The sequence below is a fragment of the Anguilla anguilla genome, chromosome 5, assembly GCF_013347855.1.
Source record: "Anguilla anguilla isolate fAngAng1 chromosome 5, fAngAng1.pri, whole genome shotgun sequence".
In the NCBI taxonomy this organism is placed as follows: domain Eukaryota; kingdom Metazoa; phylum Chordata; class Actinopteri; order Anguilliformes; family Anguillidae; genus Anguilla; species Anguilla anguilla.
Genome location: NC_049205.1, coordinates 60,080,366 through 60,103,768, shown reverse-complemented (window position 1 = coordinate 60,103,768; position 23,403 = coordinate 60,080,366). Strand labels below are relative to the sequence as shown.

General features: G+C 44.9%; 1 protein-coding gene and 1 non-coding gene across 2 annotated transcripts; one reads left to right on the top strand and one right to left on the bottom strand.

Annotated features, from left to right (window-relative positions):
• The first annotated feature begins 1,826 nt into the window (after nucleotides 1–1,826).
• On the top strand, nucleotides 1,827–21,722 carry pnp6 (purine nucleoside phosphorylase 6). Its single transcript, XM_035420071.1, has 6 exons — nucleotides 1,827–2,261; nucleotides 9,706–9,875; nucleotides 12,910–13,013; nucleotides 16,932–17,107; nucleotides 18,103–18,293; nucleotides 20,319–21,722. Exons 1-6 carry the CDS (start codon nucleotides 2,239–2,241, stop codon nucleotides 20,513–20,515), a joined length of 861 nt encoding a protein of 286 aa, XP_035275962.1. The 5' UTR covers nucleotides 1,827–2,238; the 3' UTR covers nucleotides 20,516–21,722.
• On the bottom strand, nucleotides 19,347–19,417 carry trnag-gcc. The gene has a single exon. It is a non-coding gene; the product is annotated as a tRNA-Gly (tRNA).
• Nucleotides 21,723–23,403: the final 1,681 nt, after the last annotated feature.

Below are 23,403 nucleotides of genomic sequence, written 5' to 3'. Positions count from 1 at the left end.
CCAAAGCGACATACAATAAGTGCATACCGAAGGTCATTAGAGCAACTACAAAACACAGGTCCGATAAGGTACAATACTCATTTCATATAGTTATTCATAACCATGAACTCATTGAGTCCAGTCCACACAGTGAACATTACTCTTACCTAACCTATGCTAAGTCAGACTAGTAGGCATTACCAGCTACAACATCATGACAATGCACAATAAGTGCTGGATGGAGGTACATGTAACATGAGTGGCACAGGAGGTGCATATGTAGCATGAAAGAGGGGAATTTAAGTGATAGGAATTATCCATAGAGTGGTGATAGTTAGTTAGTCCAGGCACAGTCTGAAGAGATGTGTCTTCAGACCACGGCGGAAGATGGGCAATGGTTCATAGAGGAGACACCACAGGGAACGTCTCGGCTACTGAAACTTCTCAGCTACTGAAATATAGCATGTCTGCTACCCCATCAGTGAACTGTACACTCACATCCCAGTTAATTTCCCCCACATTCTCAGTGTATTAGTATGCTAGCCATGAATGTTAAAAATGAAAAAAGGAACTGCTAATTTACATTTGGTTTTATTGGCAAGCCTTCAAATTTGCATTTGCTGTGGAGTTTCTCGTTAATTCCCGTTATGAGTCACAGCTCTATTTGACTAATTTCTGTGGTTTATTCGTCCTCCGGTACCTTTGCCCTCAATTCTGGGGAACCCTCCTGTGGTAGACACTCGCTTCCCCTGCCAGGACGACATTGACGTACGTAATGACTAGTACAAAGATGGTCTCATGGCGTATCAGAAGGAATAACACAGCAAGGGTGCAGAATAGTCCCAAAGAAATGCCCGACAAAGGCACCCGCGGGATGCCATCATAAGTTGAAAGGGGCCTCAGTGTGTAAAACACATTTTATTGTAAAGATTGCAAAGACATGTCATGTATCTCTCTGATTCTACACATCACAAAGCACAAAAGTGCTATGGGCCCATTATAGCCCAGTCCTGATTTACTGCCATCCCGTAATTTTGTATGAGATGTTGGATGTCAGGTGTCCACATAATTTTGTCCAAATAATGCACTATAACCCTGATACCAAAGATCATGTGGCGACCATTATCTGTTTTCATGGTGAACTCATGTTGCACTCATATGTTTTTTTTAAATTAATTTTAATACAGAACAATTGTAGCTAATAGCAGTGAAAGCCAAGGTTTCTTTCTCATGAGCTGTGCTTGCTCTTTCTCTTCATGTCACAGAAATCAGAATAAAATCTTCAGACAATTTTATGCAACTAAAGTCTCGTCTTAATTTAGCTATAGGAAATCCTGACATCTGACTATGGCTGACATATTTGCTTCCAACAATACTTATTTCAAATGCATTTGTTTCTCTGTCACCTAAATCAGTGGTTCCCAAACTGTGGGTTTTTTATTTATTTTATTTATTTGACCTTTATTTAACCAGGTAAAATCAGTTGAGAACCAATTCTCGTTTAAAATGATGACCTGGCCAAGAGGCGTCAGCAACAGTAAATATGTTGGACCCACTGGTACGTTGTGGACGGGGTTGAGCCGAGGTGTAAGCTGTCACGTACAAGCTGCTATGTACATTTTCAGAGGCGGTTTTCTTCAAAATGATGGCATTTCTTTGAGACTATTCTGAACACTGGCTGTATTATTCTTACTAATATGCTATGCTGTGAGACCATTTTGCTAGATACGTCAATGTCATCCGGGCAGTGGACATGACGGTATAGCCTACTAGGATATAGCAGGGTTACAGAAATTAGTCAGATAAGGCTGTGAATCATTGAAGAAAATGAATGGAAAAACACATCAACTGCAAATCTGAAAGCTCGCCAATAAAACCAAATGTAAATTAGCTAGTTTATTTTTTACATTTATGGCTAGCCGCCGTCCCAAAAGGCACAGAAAACAAGGACGCATTAACACAGAAACCAAAACATCAAATTGCAGCAAGGTATCAGTGCTACTGCCCCCCGCGAAAGCTCTAGACCCAGTTATACGAGAATAACTGGCTTTAGAATAAATCTGCAACCCATGAATTGCACGGGAATAAAGCAGCGTTAGCCTACAACGGCACCACGATCACAGCCACTCCCACCATCACGCGAGAGGACAGCCTTTATAATTCCGCCGGCATCTGCAACACCTACAGAGCTCCGGACTCACTGAGAACTGACGTAACCGCACCGCGCGACAGAAGCTTTTCTACTCATCCGTGCTCGACATGTCTTCTGCCAACGAACGCAGGTAAGAACATCGGTGAATTAATAGTCTACAGACAACCGATCAGAAGTTTACATAATCCATGTCCCTATAACGTTCATATTCACTTGGGCAATGATCAGACTGTTACGTAGTATTAGTAGACTGTCATCGTCATAGCAACATAAATAATTCATTTGTCGTAACAGGACATTGCATGTGAAAAGAAACTAATTCGACACTTCAGCGACTATAGCCTAATATTTTTGTTCGCTTTTAGTTCTTGCCAAAACGTTGGATTAAGCTAATTTCAAAATACATTCGTAGCCATGCTTAATACCTGTAATACAACATAGGTTATTGTAGCCTACAACCGAACTGTAGAACATCGTCCTCACGTTTTCTCGAAATAACGTTAACAAAAATAGTTTTCCCTTAGACTAATCTGTACGTCACACCAGCAGTCTATGAAATAGACTATAACCCGAAATGCCGAGCAAGCACACGCAGGTAGGCTACTTCCTAAACACATACATTTGACTGTTTAGCAAAAGCTCTCTAATAGGCTACGCGCTGTCCCACGTGCCAACATCCACCAGAAACTACATTTTCACAGGCAGGGAGTTCGTACAATACAGTAACCACCGATAAATTGCGTTCTCTTTGCGAGCGTGAAATCTTACATTGTAACCGACTTACTCAAATTTTTATTCAAGTACAAACGCGAACCACATTTACAAGTGAAGTAGCCTACAGCCCTCCTGTCCTGAGCTGTCGTCGGTTCTTTGGGGGGAGAGGCCGGGGGCGGTTAGAAAAAAAACGTCCTCTGAAAAGCAAAGTGCTCCGCTATTGTGCGTGCTCTTCTGTACGCCCGTGTCGCAGCAACACAGTTGGCTGCGATTGTACCCCGGCCCTTTTCAGAATGGAAATCGCTGATCCAGCGAAGACCCGCAGGACCCTGGACAGCTCCCATGCAGGAGGCGTTGCCATAGGCTGCATAAAATAGGGCGTTGCCGAGGGTTCCCCTCAAACCTTTAATCTGATGTCTGCCAATGTTCAGCATTATACAGGGTTTTTTTCCCACCACCCCCCGGCTGGAAAAGTCCACATCCCTTCCATATTTAAATTCCATGGACATATGTCACCTTTCAAAGATCGAAATCAAGCCTCGTTTCCATGTGCTACATGAATAATAAAGCAGCAGGAACTGGAGTTTATGCCGATTAAATTAAGTACAAATTCAAATGAAGTACGTCATAAAACATCACACTTTTAAAAGCCGAATACAGTTATATACTGCATCAGATGGGGCAAATTTGTTTTCCCCATGTATTTGGACACTTCATAATATCTCCACCATGCATGTCCATATGGAAAAAAAATGTCTGTAATACAAGTTTATCTCAAACACTTCCCTTCCGGACAGTGCCACTTTATGCGGAAATGGTGGCGCTGGCTCAAGGTTACATAACACGGGTTGTTACTCTCTGTCAGAATGGCTCCAAAGAAGCATTCAGCACTGTCCTGGGTAGATGCCAGTCTCTCTCTCTCTCTCTCTCTCTCTCTCTCTCTCTCTCTCTCTTTCTCTCTCTCTCTCCCTCTGTCTCTCTGACAACACTGGCTCAGTCTAATGAATACGCAGGTTAACTCTGACGACCATGTGACCTTACCATGGCGTGATGCACAGTCACCTATAAACAGGATAATTGTGAAATGTGTGTGTGCGTGTGTTTTTTAAGGTGGCCAAGCAGTCTTTTTTCAATCCACATTGGTGTTCGTCGTCGGTTTTGACATTTAAGTTGCAGTCAGCAAAAGCATTTAACAAATTCACCAGGAAAAAAAAAAAAAACATTATATACAAAAGACTTGCATCAAAATCTTGCATAACACACAAGATCTTTATCCTACAGTCACAAAGAGCCAATTTCATTCTTCACACTTGTCACTGTAGAGCAAAATACCATTATGGAAAAAGGTGGTAGAAAATGGTGTAGGTGCGTAAAACAATAACACACAGTGCAGTGAACGCTGACAGTATTTCTCAGAGTGAACCTGTTTTACTTCGCACAAGAGGTGGCTTTTGAAAGTGTTCCGATCAGCTGGACATGTTGCTAAGATACAGCGGATTGGATTATCCCAATGCTGTGGATGACAGGCTGTTGGTTTTGGGGGTGGAGAGGGTGGGAGTGTTTGTTTAAGTGCCCAAGATGCAGTCGGGCTATTAATATCACAAGGGTAGCCCGTGAGCCCTAAAACCCCAAAAAATCCTATGTTGTAATATTTTTTGAGGGCCCCTGCCAGCCCTTAAAATTGTCCTAACTCCCCACCCCCCACTCCCCTTATGGTGCCCCTACCCACCAATGCCAAACACCCTGGCCAGCTTTCCAAGCTCATTTCATGCCCCTCAAATCTGAAAAGAAATATAAAAAATATAAAAAAATATCTGCCCCATGGCTCAGCTTGCACTGCAGCTTACATCCGTTCAAGCATCTGAATATCCCAGGCTGCCTTTAGATTTTTCCACCCAACCCCCCCCCCCCATAACCCCCCCACCCACATCCCCCAACGTAGCTTCCTATAGAGGTTTTCCCTATGGTCCAGTAGAATAAGGAGGTTGAGGGTATAGTTTCATGATATGACTTCCCTTGTAAAACAAGCCTCTTCTACTCAACTGTGTGTGTGCGTGTGTGCATGTGTGTGTGTGTGTGTGTGTGTGTGAACCATGGTCCAGTTCTGCCTGCCTGTTATTAGCATTTGCTATAATAAGGTCACATAATTTTGCTGTTGGGGAGAAGTCGCCACAAATGTAACAGTTTTCGGATTTTGCTCATTTACTCTGAAAATATTTAAATATTTTAAAAAGATATTTAGCCTAGCACTATGAAATTTTACTTCAAACAGCTTTAACATTTTTTCAGCTGTCGTTAGCCATTTAAATTGCTTTCATAACATAATTGAATCGGATGTAATTAAAACCAAATTCTGAATCTGAAGCCCTTTCCATGACCTCCCTGGGTACCAACCCGCTCGTTTTCTCTTTAGATGGCACTCTGTAAACATATAACAGCACAAAAGCACAGCTGTTACAATCATACAGACAGGATTATCATGATTTTTGGTCACCTAGCATCCAATTCCCGTTAGAATACATTATTTTTAAGGACAGGTAACTTTTTAAAAAATTACGTATGATTTTACTTATTGTGAGTGCAAAAAATAAAGTCTTATACCAAAAATTACTTCTGGAGCAGTTTTTTTTTTTTCCTTCGCTCACTCAAAAAACATTTTTTTGGAAATATTTCCCGCCGAAATATTTATCGCGTTGCTCCGTTCCTTTGGGAGATGGTGGAGGAACTGAACGAAATTGCAGCTGCATGTAGCGACAAACCTGAAATGGCTACGCTATCCACATTGTTCCCCATTGCGCATTAAGTTATCGACCGCGTCACATTCGTCAAGCGCTGCGTTTATGGCGACTCTCCCAGACACTGTTCCCGTAAGGAACAATAATGAGCTCCCTCCATGAGCACAAACCATCTTTTACTGGCCACCCCCGCCCACAGACCACCCACCCCCCCCCCGCCCCCATCTGATTGCCTCAGCTTTCCTAGGTGGTCAGAGCCCTCGAAGTAGCCTCTCTCACTCTGCAGGGAATTGATTTGTTCCTTTGCAGTAAGTTGTTCAGGCTTAACAAATATGGGGGGGTGGGGGGGTCCAGGAATCATTCCATCATTGCCCCTGCTGCAAACCCCCCTCCCCCCCCCGCGCTGACCCTATCCACTCCACCAAGGCCATTCTGTGCCTTGTGACCCCCGCCTCGGAGGCGGCGTTGCTACTGACGCACAGTCTTCCCTTGATTAAAACGTCTCCATCGTGTCGTCGCACCTGCAGCCTCTGAAAACTAACCCCCGATCCCTGATCCGTTTCCCGCCCGACTGCCCCCGACTCCCCCCCCCCCCACCCCACACCCCACCAAAATCACGGGACGGGCATCACTTCTGAGAACAAATGACCCGCTGGCGGAATTAAAGCGCCACTCTCACGGCGGTACTGAGCCCGGCGCTATTGCGCTGGGGTGCGAGAGCACTGCTTCATACTGACCCGGGGACTGTGAAGAACTCGTAGATAAGTGAATAAGTAAATTTAAAAAAAAGAGGAGGTGACCGTTTCTAAACTCTGCACGTATCTTCATGTGCACTTGATACATTTTGTTTTGGTTTTTTTTTGTTAAGCTTTTAAGCAGTTGCTCTTAAAACATTTGTGTTTAGGGATTTTCTGCGTGGTTGTGCTAGGTTTGATTTCTCTCATTCCAGACCCACGTTAGCAGAAGGTTTAAGCGTATTTTGGCTGAAATGTGGTGTAGGCAGGCTGAAAACCACGGGGCAGTTAGGCAGCGGAGGTTCAAACTAACCAGACTAACCAAAACATACCCATAATGCAGCCATTGATTCCTCTACCCTGCAAATATTATGCAAATATGATAAGGAAACTTGTCATGAAAATGAAATCCACCTTCCTGCTCTCTTGACAAAATACCTAAAAAAAAAAAAAAAAAACAGTTTTTCAGTTAGTGACAGCCAATAGCCTATATTCAATCAAATTTTGTCCTTAAATTTGACTTAAAAATAAACGCAATCATTCCAGTTTTACTGCATTAACTTTGCATGTTAGTTTTAGCGATTACTGAACTCGCTAACCTTGCTTGTGAAAGTATTCCACAGATGTTCTCAGACAGGTTAATACATGCTTTCATAACTCAGCACACCTGGTAACTGTAATCGGGGAGGGGGGGGAGGGGAGAAACAAAACAACAACAAAAAAAACAACTGCTGCAACTGGTCCAAAATGGAGTTGGCAGATCATTCTAGAAAAAGATCCCACATAGCTTCTTTGACCTTACCTCTGTCTTGGCAACCTGAGAGTTTTAGAATTCATTGGGGCGACATAGCTCAGGAGGTAAGACCGATTGTCTGGCAGTCGGAGGGTTGCCGGTTCAAACCCCGCCCTGGGCATGTCGAAGTGTCCTTGAGCAAGACACCTAACCCCTAACCCCTAACTGCTCTGGCGAATGAGAGGCATCAATTGTAAAGCGCTTTGGATAAAAGCGCTATATAAATGCAGTCCATTTACCATTTTAGCTTCTTTTTTTTTTTTTTTCAAGCAAATGTATCGTTGGTTTTTTGAACATGGCTTGTTTCAACACAGACGAAGAATGCAGTAGATGGTTAGTAGCCACACAGCTTTAGGGCGTTCAGGTCTAGCCTGCTCAGCGATGCATGTGTCACAGCCTTTTAAAAAAGTTGTGTAAAAAAGTTGTGTAAGTCGCTCTGGAATGAGAGCGTCTGCTAAATTCCTGTAATGTAAATGCTTTTGGCTGACTGCTTTCCGCCTACTGGTTGATTTTATTTCCTCACTCTCACTACTACTGCAACACAATGCATGTCTTCTCTCTTTGTTCTTTTCAAAACATTATCTTGCTGTCTGTGTGACATTCTAAAGAAATAACAGCAACAATAGTAATAATGGTAATAGTGTTATGATTATGAGTGGTTATTACTATTACCTGATCGGATTGATTGATGGTTGCAGCCTGTGAGATGCACTGCAGGGTACCTTCACGCCCCCCCCCTCCCCCCCCCCCCCCCCCCCCCCCCCCCCCCCCCCCCCATCCCTCCCCAGGGCTCTGTTCCTGCAAATATGCAGGCTGTCACCACACTTTCAAATATTTGGGAAAAAAAAAAAACAAAACAAAAAAACTCAAGCCCTTCAGACACAAGTGAAATTCCGGCAGGTCAGCGACCATTTTTGTAGTTTAGTTTCCTTGCAAATTCTCATACCTGCACAAACTTCACCTGACTCCAAGGCAGCGTAAGCATTTAAAATACACATTTGACCCCTTAGCCTGCTGCCTGCAACACAGTGACTGCAGTGGGAACGCCACAGAGCCAGTCCTAGGCCCCAGTGCTAACAGGGCTAAGCTAACGCCTCCATCTGCCATCTGAGCCGATCAGTGCACACGCTCATTTGCATGCAGGCACCGCAGGGGCAGGCTGCTGCAGGGTGGGGTTGGGGGGGGTTACCCAGGGTTACCCTGGCCTGCGCGAAGGCTCTGTTCTGCTCCTGCTGGCTGTGTGACAAGCTTCCCGTGGCACTCCCCCCCCACCCCCCTTTGCATGTATTTGCACATGCAGGGATCTGTTCCTTTAACCTTTAAAATTGGCACGAAGGCAGAAGGCAAACAAACAAAACAAACAAAAATAAAATACAATAAAAAGTACAAAAGGAGACACATAAATCCGTTTGCCCGGTCCCATCCCACATATCATAGTTTAAATCAAATGTAATTGACTGAAAGAGGCAAAGGGGTTGTCAACATAAAAATCTTTAATTATGGATAAGCCCCTGCCCAGACTGTGAAAACAGTGTCAGATTGGCCTGGCTTAAAAGTAGTGATTCTATGGAAAATTGGCGCATATACTGAGTCTTCATAGCCTTAACCTGGCCTATCATGAACAATGACAAAACCCTCTAATTTCGTGGAGGTTTTCCATTGATTTTTTAAAGTTTTGTAACCATGTCTAGGTAAGTCAGTTTAAATAAAAGCTTGGGATTCCTTTACATTTTCAATCAGAGATAAACAAACTGATCAGTTGAAAGTCTAAAAGGGGCAGGTTATTGATAAAAAGCTGAGCGTGGGTCATCAGCAAGGGGCATAAAAAGACTCTTTTTCCCAGTTGATGGCGTAGCCTGCCAGTGTCCCAGATTGCTTTATCCCTCTTCAGAGAGGAGGAAGAGAGGTCTGAACTTCTGATGAGGGACTTCAAATGACATCATCAGCGTACGGGCCAATCAGGCTTTCCGTGGTTCCCCGTTCTCATCGCTTCGATTAGTGGAGGAAACAGCCGAGGGGTTCGAGCGCCGGATCGAAGAGCGTCGGGGGGAGGTGCAGCATCCCTGTCGGGGTCCCGCGCCGTCGTAGGAACTGGTTGGATCCATCGTAGTTCGTTAACGCGGCAGATCTGGGGCAGGGCTTGCAGCATTCTATGCAGACTTATCGCCAAATCAGAAAACGGTCGAGAGCAGCGGACATATATTTCCATTCGATTCGGTCGAACGCCCGGTCTGAAGAGCTGATGGCTGAATTTGGGAGTTTTATCTAGTTGTGAGTACGTTGCGTTTGATAGGCAGCGAACGTTTGAACAGGAAAAAGTCAATCCTTGTGTAACTGGCCCGGTCAGGAGAAAAGACAGAGCATACCCTGCCAGAAGGGAACAAACCAGTTTTTGGAGCCAGATATTGTTCTGGCCAACAGGTATTGCCTGATTTATTGCAGCACTTGCATTACTTCCTCCCCTTCCTCTTTCTCACATGCGTCTTTTTTGACATTGAACTTTTTTTTTTTTTTTAAAGCCGCTGGGATGGTTCCTCCTGCCTTAAAGTAAAGTTTCACGCGTGGTCAGCGTGTAACCCTGCTTTTCTTCCCACGCAGCTACACGTATGAGGACTACAAGGAGACAGCCGATTGGCTGCTGAACCGCAGCTGCCAGAAGCCCAAGGTAGCCATCATCTGTGGCTCTGGGCTGGGCGGCCTTGCAGACCTGCTGGAAAACAAAACGGTGATTCCCTACAAGGATATCCCCAGCTTCCCCCAGAGTACAGGTCAGTGGCACCTCGGTTGGCTCTCTTATGACATCACAATATGCAGGGCCTCTGCCTCTGCCCCGGGGGAGAGATCAAAGGAACACGCGTGGTGACATCACGTCCAAAAGAATGCGAGAAATCCCAACAAGCATGGTAGGATGTTTGGCCTGTCCAGGCTTTTGATCCCTGTGCAGTCAGTCAGATACCAATTGCCCCCAAATCAAATCAAGAGGAGGAATCTATCAGTATTGAGAAAATGGAAAATGAAGAATTAATGAATTGTATGTCAACTCTTTGGAAAAACCAGAAAAATGTAGACAACTATTGTGTAAAGCTAAGACTGTACTCAAAAAAAAAAAAAATTCAGTACCATTCTAGTGACAGTTAGCTGTGCTACTAACATTGTATTAACCACACAAATGGCATTCGCACTGACATAGCAAGCTGTAAACCGGGGGATGGCTGGACAGCTTCACTTTTTTAGCAATGTTAAATATCTGCCTGTTAAAGAAACAACCGTGCTCAAGCCCCATGACATAATGCAACCTGGAGGCCTAGATGCGTCACCTCTCCTCCAGAACTGAACATTCATTTCACCAGCTAGCTTAACGCTTTCAGGCTATCATCTGCCCTGCCTCTCGGTGTAGGCGGCTTCAGTTGGTGTGCGCTTTTACATCTCTGTTGACTCTGCAAACTCATAAAACCCTTTTGACTCGTCACATGATGTTGGCACAGTTGCCCTTGCGCTCCTGTTGACCTGCCCTGCCCTGATTTGCGGAAGGCTCGATTCCAGCGGGTGTTTGACGACATCGTAAAACTATACTGTGAGCGTTACGGTTCGCGGTGCTAAAAACGCGGAAGCGAGTTCACACTTCTGAGGCTTCTGAGGTTCCCTCGGCAGGTTCCCAATCGCTTTTTCCCCGTGACGATTTCGTTTTCTGCAGCAAATAAGGTCTGCGGTTCACGTAAGCCTGAGAGAGTTTCACGTTTTGTTCTACGAGATAAATTACACCCATTAATGTCTCAACCGTGAATTTCGAAGCCGTTACGTGCTTTATAAAAGCAAGTGGCTGACAAGTTGCTATAATGAAACTACAACAATGGTCGCATTCTGGCAACAGCTGCCACTCAAGTTTCCATACTAGCCTACGTGCACGCGACAACCATTGTAGTTGCAATGCGGCAACAGGTTAGCAACTTACAAGAAGACGTCATCACTGTGACACCCCATTTGCACACAAGCTGAGGGGCAGGATCTCTGTCCCTTAGTGATGACATCACAGGCTGTCGCTGCATGACACGAGGAGACAGTCCTACATCGGTGCTGTGAAACCAGCAGGGCCTGCTTGTAACTGCCTTTATCTCCGAGCCATTCTAAGAGCCGTTTCCTTCAAAGTAACAGCAGCCGCCGCGGCGACATCAGGCCAGATCGTAAAATCAATAGTCCAATCTGAGGCGTGGGCAGTGTCCGGGTTCGCAGCGCATCTGCAAAAACACGTTATTAAATTAAAAATCCATTTCTCTGCCAGACTCCCCGCGGGGGGGGGTACGATACAGTATGTTTATCGTGACGAATGATAAAGGATATAAATCCGCAGGGCATTCGTTCGTTACAGTTTTATCAGGCCAAACAGGAGGCAGCGGCCGCCGTCTTTTTTTTAAATGACAGAGAGGCGCACGGTGCGCCTCTGCGCGGGGGGGGTGGGGGGGGGGGGGCTGACGGTAAATTGGCAGGCCGCGCGGGGTTGCATCATCCAAGCCAACTGGGATGTGGTGGCTGGCGGCGGCGGCGGCGGAGGGGTCCCTGGTGACATCATTACTGGGGAACACGGTGATCTGGATCGTGGTCTTTCCTGGTTCCTGCCTAGGTTGTTGTGTTCTCGGTTTTTCTTCCTCCCGTATTTAACAGCAGACCTGTGGAGTGTGTCTGATAACATGTAAGGGAAAGTTCCCCACGGACAGACCCCACTCATTACTAGGGTTGGGTGTCGTTTTAGATTTGGCTGATGCTGGTGCTAAAACGATAGTTTTAAAACATTGTCGGTGCCTGAACTGATACCTAAAAATAAAGAGCAAACAATGACAATTAAGAACGTCGTGTTTATTGCAAAGGCTAAGAAATTGAACAATTGTTTAGTTAATAATTTAAATTACTTTGTACTAATAATTTTTATCGTTACACTGTTGGCGTTTTGACCGAGTTCGACGTCAGCTAGCTAGTAAATAGCACCTGCTGTCCCTGAGTCGGCAGAGCGAGTGTTAGCTAGTGGAGGTGTGTGGCATCGAAATCTCTGTTTCGATTTGGTCCGGTGGGTACTATTCGTATGGGAACCAGAGCCGTAGTGGTACTGGGTTTCAGAACCCAGCCCTGCTCGTTACACACTCTCATTATCCCTCCTTTGAATACAGGAGAGAGGGGCTGTGACTCCTAATATAGCCAAGGAAAGTAGAAGACATTTTAATGCAGCTGGGAGGCACATTCAGTTAAAAGAAGACTGTTCCAGAAGGGTTTCACAGTCCAGTATGGAATCTGAACGGTTCCAAATAGGACATCTAGTCCAGTGTGGAATCTGAACTGTTCCAAATTGGACACCTAGTCCAGTATGGAATCTGAACTGTTCCAAATGGAACACCTAGTCCAGTATGGAATCTGAACTGTTCCATAATGGACACCTAGTCCAGTATGGAATCTGAACTGTTCCAAATGGGACACCTAGTCCAGTATGGAATCTGAACTGTTCCAAATGGGACACCTAGTCCAGTATGGAATCTGAACTGTTCCAAATTGGACACCTAGTCCAGTATGGAATCCTGACTGTTAACAATGGGTCTTACCGTCCCGTATAGAATCTGTAATGCTCCACATGGATCTCACGGTCCAGTATCAAATTCAGTGTGTGTGTGTGTGCAGATGAGTCCTGATCCTGATCAGCTGGTAAAAATGATGGATGTCTAACAAGTGAGTCCTGAGTAGAGTTTTATGTGTGGCTGAGTTCAGCTGAGGGGTTTTTTTTTAAAAGATGGCTTCCTTGTTCCCTGTCTTCCCCTGCAGTGCACGGACATGCTGGCCAGCTGGTGTTCGGACAGCTCAAAGGGAAGCCGTGCGTCTGCATGCAGGGCCGATTCCACTACTACGAGGGCTACGGCATCGCCACGGTGAGCTCCGCCGCGCGCTAACGTCCCCGCAACGTTTCCCGCCTTTTTTTCCTGCCTGCCCCGCTACAACTGCCATGCGCAACGCGACGTTGTCGCAACGTTCCTGCAACCGCTGCTTCTGCGGCGCCTGGCCATCCGTTCGGCTTTCTGCTGGAGACGACATCCCTGACAAAGATGGACTGCTGCTGCAATATTTTGTAAATATATTGTGGACAAAAATATAATTTTCATCCATTATCTATATACCCACGCATCCTGGGCAGGGTCACAGGGGGTGCTGGAGCCAATCCCAAAGCGCATTTGGCGAAAGGCAGGAGTACACCCTGAACAGGTGTATCGCAGGGCGCACACACCATTCACTCACACACTCACACCTAAGGGCAATTTACAGTCTCCAGTTAGCCTGTGTGTCTTTGAACTGTGGGAGGAACCGGGAGTACCCAGAAGTAAACCCATGTGGACACAGGCCAGAATTTGAACCCAGGACCTTCTTGCTGTGAGGCGACAGTGCACTGACACTGCACCACCATGCCGCGTCAGAGTATTTGATATCTGAATATCTGAGAGAGGAAATAATATTAGCTCATATATTAGCTCATGTATTAGCTCATGTAAGTGTTGCAGGTATCCTCCTGACATACTTCATTTCTGTATATTGCAATATATTCCCCTCCTGCAGCGACTGTCTCTGGGCACCGCAGGTCCATAGAACTGTAGCTGGCTGGCTGGCAGCTCAGTGCAGTGCTCCCTGGTGTGCTGGCTGTCGATAGCGCCTCGCTGGGCTGAAGGACCTCTGTGTTTGCCTCACCTTGGCCCGGTCGTCCTCAAGGGCTAAGTGCCTGAGCCCCGGGGATAGGCATTTACCTTTGAGAGGGACAGTGCTGTGTGTGCCTGTGTGTGTGTGTGTGTGTGCCTGTGTGTGCCTGAGTGTGTATTTGCATATATGTGTATGTTTTTGGGTGTGTGTGTCCTCGCAGATAGGACATCTTCATGGCCGCCAGCCCAGTCCTTTGTTTGTGTGCCTGCACACAAACAAATGAGTCTTCAGTCAGGACTTGAGTGACCACTGTGCCATTGCATGCGTTCGCTCTGGCCTCTCTGTCAAACCAGTGATTACGACCGAGCGCTCACTGAAAAACTTTGACAATCAGGCCTTCCTACATGATGTTGCAGCTGTGAACTGGGATAGAATCAACCTTATCCCCTCTGTGGATGATGCCTGGTCTTATTTCAAGAATACCTTTAGCCTGATCATTAATAAACACGCCCATTGAAAAGATTCCGGACCAAGAATCGTTACAGCCCCTGGTTTACTCACGACTTGACTGCTCTGATCCAACTAAAAAATGCCTTATGGCGGATAGGCATTTGTACTTGCGAGGGCAAGTGCTGTGTGTGTGTGTGTGTGTGCCTGAGTGTGTTTGTGCATGGGTGTATGTGTGTGTGTGCGCGTTTCTGTGTATGTGTGCGTGTGCACGCGCGTGTCTGTGTACGTATGTGCCTGTATGTGTATGTGTGTATTTGTGTGTGTGTGCATGTGTGTGTGCGAGCGTGCGTGCGTGTGTGTGCGTGGATGAAAGTTGGGCAGTCAATGAATGACTTACTGGACATTTTGCAGTAGTGGAGGGGCGGGGGGGTAGTTTCTTACAGGAATGCACAGTCATTCACAGATAATACCTGCCCCTACATCTGTCCTGAGAGGCTGTGGTTTTTGCCCAATGAAAAAGCAGCATCTCATTGCGAAACAGGAAGTGCAGGCAGTGTGACAGTTTTCTGTTTCATGTGGTTAGTCACTTATGACTGCATGGGGCATGGTGGGGGGGGGGGGGGGGTCCCTTCTTGCTTGCCTGTGTGATTGGAGCTTGAACGCAGGATGTGATTTAACTGAGTGTGACCTGGCCTATTCAGTAGCATATCCTGCTGACACACTAGTCTTTGGTGCGGCGACACACCCTATTCTCTGAAATCAAGTCCCGATCCCATCCGCCCAGGGAAGGAGCGTTTCGGTCAGCAGGGTATTCCCGCTAACGTGCACTCTCCCAAATTTAGAGGGCATGCGCACTACTCTGAGCTCTCTGAAAATTTACAGAGGACACACACGCTGATCTGCACTCTCCCAAACGGGACCCACAAATGTGGTTGTGCTTTTCAAATTTAGAAGAAAGAAACGGTAGGTAAAAAGGTAGAAAGTTAAAAATGATTTTTTTAAAAGTATTTGTCATTATAGCCATAAATCAAGGGTGCAGGGTAGGGGTTAGCCTGTTTGAGATCTGTGAGATGCAGGTTGGATTGGTAGTTGACCCTCTTTAATTTTCACCCATTTTTAAGTTAATCTTTGACCGTTAGATTTTCATGCCTGGCTACAGAATCATCTCCATAACCAGTCCTAGCCCTCCCAGGTGACCTTTGACCTGTTCTAGTATGATGCAACAGTGCCTCTAGAATAGTGCCTCTCTTGGTGATCTGCCTGCCACAGGCTGCTGATTACAGACTGAAACCAGAGATATTCTAATATATAGAGATATGTCCCTCAATGAATATCCCGTTCCACCTCCAGGGAGCGACTATGAGCACTAAAACTGGGTTAAACAGACTATAATGAATGGGGATCAATGGCAGTCTTCCATAAAACCAACTCTGTAAGAGATAGTCATTTTTTTATTGTGAGTTGAAGAAAATTTACTGACGCTTTTATGCAGATAAGATTTTTTTTATGCACTTGAAGCGTTTACATAAAAATACCTTCTTTTTTTAGTGGTTATGCAAATAGATCATGAATATTCGTGATTATTTTTTTTCTTTTATTTTGTTTTTTAACTTAAAACCAAAAAGCAAGATGGAGGACCTGCAGGCAGTCGGAGTCTAAATAGCGAATGTTATAGGCCAGGGGTTAATACAAATGAAAATATGCAAATGAAAATATACGCAAGCACCATAGAAGTAAAAATAATGTTACTTATAACTAAATAATTGCATATTATGAAGCAACAGCTTAAAACTGTAGCTAACATGATTCACTCACTAGCGAACATGCTAGCTCTAAAGACGAACACTAGCCTACAGCAAGGATGCTAAACTATTGATAAAATATGAAAATACATTTTTTTTATGACACTGCAACGTTTTAGCTAGGATGCTGGCATTATACTGAAATGTTTAATGGCTTGCGTAACATTTGTTTCAGTATAGTTTAATTATTTGAAATAGACTTTGACGATCAAGTCATAGCATGTAAGCTCCATTCACCCCCATACATAACCACTGGTTCCGCTCTGTTTAGCAGTGCCCCCCGATGGTCACACCATGACACTGCACTTCCATTGCCGTCGATGGAAGTTGCATGGCTTTCTCTCTCTCTATGGGCTTGGCTGTAACTGAGAAGCAGAATGCCCCTCGTTTGAAATTTAGCTCTGAACATGCACCAGCACGACCCCGCCACATTCCCATCAAACCTGTCGCCGTGCCAACGCCGCCGCGTCTACAGCCCAAGCATGAACCCCTTGCCTGTCTGAGCAGGCATCGCTCTCATCTGCTCAGCACCGTAAAAAAGGAATTGTTTTGTTTTATGAAGAGGCCCTCATGCCAGGAATGAGAGTGGGGCACCCAACCGACACGTACTGTACCTGTCCTGTGTGTTTATTCTGCTGTTTCGTGACTCCGGGAGGAAGGTGTGGACTGTCAGCAGGAGCAGGAACCGTTTCACTTATCGAGAAAACTGGCCCATCGCTTAAGGTGTTTTGTATGAAGGGGGAGATCTGTAACTGAGTCAACTGTTGAGTTTTGATCAGTTGTCAGAACAGGGAAACCACTGGATTATTGGCAGGTCCAGTAAGTCAGGGATGAGAATTCAGTGGTTACTAAGGGTCTTGCTCTCTCTCTCTCTCTCTCTATCTCTCCCTCCCTCTCTCTCTCTCTCAGGTAACATACCCCGTGCGCGTTTTTCACCTGCTCGGAGTGGAGACTCTGATCGTCACCAATGCCGCGGGGGGCCTGAACCCCGAATTTAACGTGGGCGACATCATGCTCATCAAGGACCACGTCAACATGCCCGGCTTCTCGGGGGTGAACCCCCTGCGTGGTCACAATGAGGAGAGGTGGGCTCGAAAACGTTTTATTTATTTTACTGTATTATGAAATTGCGTGTTTAATTTACTTAGCGCATATCCATATATTATTAACTGAAACGGAATGAAAACGGCCAGGAGACGTATTACGAATTGTAACGATCTGTCAGCGTGCTGCTCGTAGTTGGGATGGGCTCACCCTCGACAGGTGACCTTTTCCTAGGGGGGAGCTGTCTGAGCCTTTTTCTTCCCACTGGGGAGCTTATTTACTGTTTACCTCAATTGCTCGCTTTTAGGGGGTTCAGGTCTGGGTTTTTTGGCCACATTTCTTTTATTTTCTCATTGTGTTTTCCCCCTAGTGTCCCTGTAAAAAGCACTGTACATATAAAATTGAAGGGACCTGAAGTTAAGGCACTTATACAGGATTCCCCCGGTGATGATTTACCCTTTTAAGGACAGATTACAACAGAAGCATGCCGTGCAAGTCCCATATTCACATGGCAGACCCTCAGCATGTGATGAACGCGTTAATTTGCTGTAAAATAGAAGAGGGTTTCTTTTGCAAGTGCTTGCGTTTTAACTGAACGAAATGTAGACTGACAGCCAAAATAAGCGGGATCCAAAACTGTGTTGACATCTGGTTACTGGCGGGAAATTTGAAAGAACAAAAGGCACGCGTGGATTTAAACGTCAAACGCGGTGACCAGGAGAAACGTGCTCGCAGTCTAACTGCATGGGACCGTTCGCGCAACACACAAACAAAAAAACAGAAATCGGACTCGTTAAATGTAATTGGCTCGAGTGTTTTGGTTTTTCAGGAAGCAGGATTACTGAGCTGGCAGGATAACTGCGCTGAGTAAAACCCGTTTTTTTTTACTTCAGTCCATGTTCCAGATTTGGGAGGGTTCCGGGTTTTACTCTTTTCACAGTTATCCGGCTAACCCGGTGATGATCCCGCTCTGTGAAACAGGGTCCAGGGTGGACTTTCACGGCCTTGTTTCCTCCCTTCCTTCCTCCCGCCCCAGGTTCGGGACTCGGTTCCCCTGCATGTCGGACGCCTACGACAGGGAAATGATCCGCCTGGCGACGGAGACGGCCGTGGAGCAGGGCTGTTCCTCCTTCCTCCAGCAGGGGGTGTACTGCAACCTGGGAGGCCCCTGCTTCGAGACCATCGCGGAGTGCAAAATGCTGCAGTCCCTGGGCGTCGACGCCGTCGGTCAGTTGCCGCAGAAATGTCCCAGCATCCCTCTCTTCTCTCCCCCCCCTTCTAATTCAATAACGCCTGACCGCCAGGCCGCCCGGCAAAGCAGCTGTTGGGGGAAACTCGGTAATATCCGGATCCGTAGTATCTGCTGGAAACGGGGGCCATTTTCACACCAGTATCTAGATCAGAGGTTTTCAGCCTTTCTTTATGATCCAGGGACCCCCGACCCAGAATCAGAGGCGCGGAGGGGAACCCCAATCATACCTGAAAAAGGGTTTTTTTTTTTAATTTTTGAAATATGTTCCCAAATCAAAAGTATAGTCTATTGCATATTGTACCATGACACGTCTTGAGAGATGAAAAATCTACTTACGTGTGTCAGATGGATACAGATGGGTGTCCATGCTCTGGAACTGTGAAGTATTACACTGCTCTGAAATATAATTAGCATTACATAACGTATATGAAATAAAATAAGCATCATATAGTATATATAATGCTTATTCTGTTTCCATAAAGGTCCAGCCTCACTAGTGCAGGTCGGGGCAAATTCTCAGGCAGAGTAACATGCCGACAAACAGCTGGTTATTCGTCATGGCAACCGAGTCAGGGAAGTCAACCTCTGAGTCAAAGGTCAATTAATGTGAACTCTCAGCGGCGTGGAATTACATTCCAAGCAGGGAAGCGTATCCCATCTCAATCTGCGCACCAATCGCGCGGCTACTGCTGCACATAAATTCTGACTGTGTTAGTTTCACGTTCAGCAACAGGCCAGCAGACCACAGGGCACCACGTAATGTTCCCGTGGTCTCCTTAATTCATTTATTGATCTTAATAAAGAGCTTGCGTGACCGGAAGAGGCTGATGGTAACATTGAACTGTGATGCCGCCGCATATTGAGACAAGCAGAGGAGCACAGCCTGAGGGACTACTTGGCCTTATCTCACTTCCCAAAATTCCCCGTCACGGCGAAAACCCTGACGTTACGTTTTCATAATGCAGGTTTTATTTGCTTACGCATCAGATTGGTGCGCCATTGCTGAGGAGGGTAAGAGAAAAGGGTACTGCATTGGCCGGGAATCGAACCCGGGCCTCCCGCGTGGCAGGCGAGAATTCTACCACTGAACCACCAATGCTAGCACATTGCTACACTGTTGCTAGTGTGCCTCAAGTAGGCGGAGCAGTAGAAAGAAAAAAAAATGCCGTATTAGCATTTTCAAGCGATGCATAATAAATTGTTTCACAAGTTGCCCTGCAGACAATAACCTTTCTCTCTCTCTCTCTCTTTCTCTGTAACGTCTTCTCTCCTGCTTTCTCTTTCTCCCTTTCACACAGTATCTATAGACATTCTGCATTTGTGTGCTAAGTAAACCTGGTTGCTATTTCCAGCACAGAGATCACTGGTAGTAGTTCCCAGAGACAGCAGTTTTAACAGTTTATTCCCGTTGATTTTAATCTAATAATAAACCATTCTTTCCCCCAGGCATCCCTGTTATTCCTGGGCACGCCCATAAACAGCCTTTAAACACGAGGCACCAGTGATATCTGAAATGGCTGGATAGTTTTAAGCAATGTGATGAACGTGCTTCCCTATCTAGTCTGCCTGAAGCAAAAACCACATTGCCATATATCGAACATTTTGAAACATTAAAACAAGAGTCTAGGGCAGTGGTTAATGAACTCTGTTCCCGGAGATGTACCATTCAGCAGGTTTTCATTTCAACCTTAATTTGGCACACCTGACTTTAGTGAAAGCAACTCAGCAAAGATCTCCAGCTGTTGCAAACGAGCCGTGCTTTGTTAGGGTTACAGTGGCTGGTTGCGGCCTGTAAAAAAATGCCCACAAGTCATTGCAGTAATCACAGAGTAAAATAAAATAAAATAAATAATAACAGAGAAAATGGCCTGTTGACTGTGTGTGTTCTGTGTTCTCTGTGTGTGTGTGTGTGTGTGTGTGTGTGTGTGTGTTTTAATGAAACACTGGAGTGAAGCAGACTTACCAAGAATACCCCCCCTCTCTCTCTCTCTCTGTTGTAGGAATGAGTACAGTCCCAGAGGTCATTGTTGCTCGCCACTGCGGCCTGCGCGTCTTCGGGCTCTCTCTCATCACCAACAAGGCCGTGATGGACTACTCCAGTGAGCAACGGGCCAATCACGAGGAGGTCCTGGAAACTACGCGCAAGAGGGCCCTGGCGCTGCAGGGGCTGGTCAGTAGCCTGCTGGCCAAGATTTAGAGCGCCCACCGTCTACGCAAGTTGTTCTTTTCTGTGTTTTTTTTTAAATTTTTTAATTTTTTAGGTTAAAGGAGTTTTTTTTTTAAATCTTAAACGGTAGTTAAGATAATATTGAGCACCAACAAACAAAAATGAAAACATCACACATCATGTTATTTAACTTGTGACGACGGCTTCAGATAATCTTCTGTCAGCGCATCCTGCATTGGCAGTGTATATTTGTAAGCATTTTGTGTTACACATTTAGCTTGAACAATCTCCCTCTGTGTAATCTACTAATCCCCCCCAAAACCGTGACCAGGGAAGGCCCTAATGCTGGAGGACCCCTAAACGGCATTTACATTTTATTTGCACTTTGTCCGTCAGTGGCTCACGGTGGCAATAGATCAAAGACTACAAAGGAATACTGCAGTCTGTCACAGGCATGTTATTGCATCACTTCCTGTTCTGCAGGAAATGACTTTTGGTGTGGATAGACTGCTTTTTCAACAAACAAAACAATAATAATAATAATAATAATAATAATAATAATAATAAATTATATATATTATATATATATATATATATATATATACACAAAACAGTTACTGTAAAAGGGAGATGGAAAGTATTGTACATGCATGTTTCCAGCTACTGACTATAACTGTTTCAGCGAATGTATTTATTAAAGATTACTTCTGGTTCTTTCGCTCCTGATAATACCTCTAATACTTACTCTAAGTCTTGAGTCTCTAAATAAGATTAAATTTTTTCCCCAAGGGCTAATACACAAATGGGACCACCTAATAAGTTTTATTTTATTTATTAAAAACTATTACATTTATATTTTTTAATAATGCTGATATTTACTTGATACATATTTATGTTTTAAAAAAGAGAGACTACATCATTGGTGGTACATTAGCCTATAGCCATGGGGAAGATATATATATATAGTGTTCTTCGGTTGTTTATTTCACAAATGGTGAAAAACCACTTTTACTTGAACATTGTGTTACAGCATTATGGGGACTATAGCAAAGGGATACTTTAGGCTATGCTCCAAAGATTAATATAGCCTATATCTACGTAAATATAATTGATGGTTTAATGAGATTGTAATATAATTACTAATTAAGGTATTGTAAACCAAGGATTAGGGATTATGAAAGTATATTTTGTATTCTACAATAAAATAGACAACAATAAAACAAAAAATAAAAACAGACATTTTGTGTCTTGTCTATGTTTTCTGTCTACATTTCTGTAACAGCTAAAGGGGGGGGGGGGGGGTCTGGAGTCCCGCTTTTTACCGCGCTGCTAACCCCATTCCCCACTACCGTGTGTTTGTATGTACAGATAAATAATACGGCAAGTACTGTTGCTAATAATAATAGTACAACGTTAACAACAACAATGCTGATAACAATAACAATAATACAGAAACACATACATACATTCCAAATATACAACCATACAATAATAAAAAATAAATAAATAATGTAACCTTCCAGGAACATTTCGCCATTCCCCATGAGTGCCAGTTAACTGATTTTCGCAGCTCAAGTCAGTCTGGGGGGGGGGGGGGGGGGGGGTGGTTCCCTGCGTTGCCTTGGAGGGCAGTGCAATTCCCAAGGTGGGAGTGAGCGCGGAAAGCGGGCTCTTAATCCCTGATTAACACAATGTGAGGGGGGCAGTTAAAAAGCGGTTCCATTAAGGGATAATGTGAGAAGCGGTGCCGAGCGGCTCTCGTGGTCGCTGAGGTGTCGATGAGGAGAGGCCGTTATTAAGCCACGCGGACGAGCGAAGAGCCCGGCACGCGGCGCTATACGGCGGTAGGCAGGACCCTGGCGCTGCCGCGGTTTCTCCTGTCGCGGTGTCACTATCGATCGCCGGGGAGATCGAAGAGAAATAGACTCGCATCTTTTTTAACAAGCTTCATTGAGCAGAGGAAGAGATTTTACACCGTGTTTAGAAAGGGCATTGGGGGTAATAGTCGTCAATAAGGGAGATCAATAACCACAGAGGAAAGAGAGGTTGAGAGAAAGAGAGAGAATGAGGTAGACAGAGGAAAGAGAAAGAGCAATGTTCTCCCTTTTTCTGTCACTTTGTAAATAAAAAATATGCAAAGTTACATATCTGATATATTAAAGTAGCCTTTTCTCAACTGTAGGGGGCGACATCTCCAACCATCGGGCACTGAGGTGTGGATAACCCTGTACTTACCTCAGACCCTCAGACTGATTTCTTTTCATTTCTCGCCCGGTTTAAGAGTGAGAGGAGCTTTCTGTGTCACTTTTTTTATTTCCCACGGTATAGCCTTTCACCGTGGGACTCTAATCATTGTACTGAAAACCAGGTGAGGAACATTCATTAACTATGTCCCAACATTAAAGAACCTTCGACCATGTTTCATGTACAAAACTTAAGACCATGATGTCATAATGCTTCCCCAATGGCTGGACATTCTCTGCCACCTTCCCTGTAAATTCCACACAGTTTCAGTGAGAGTCACATTGGCAAAAAAAAAAATCTTAATTATAAAGCAGAGCGTGTAAAGAATCTCCTCAGGAGAGTGTATGATGGCAACAGTAATGTTGATGATGTAGGTGAGGCTCAATTTAAGGATGTAATGTGCACCAGTTTCATAATTGTGTGTGTGTGTGAGAGACAGAGAGTGTGTGTGTGTGTGTGTGTGTGTGTGTGTGAATATTTATAGTTGGCACGGAAATGGCTCAATGTACAGTACAATATCTTTCTTGCTCTTAACATAAGCAAGCATGGGACCGTGAAGCTAAATGGACTTAAATTAGCTTCTACACTGTAAAATATCCAGTGGTATTTCGACTCTAACAGAGTACATATATAGTCCAATAGGGGCCATACAGTATGTACTCTGTAAAAGTTGA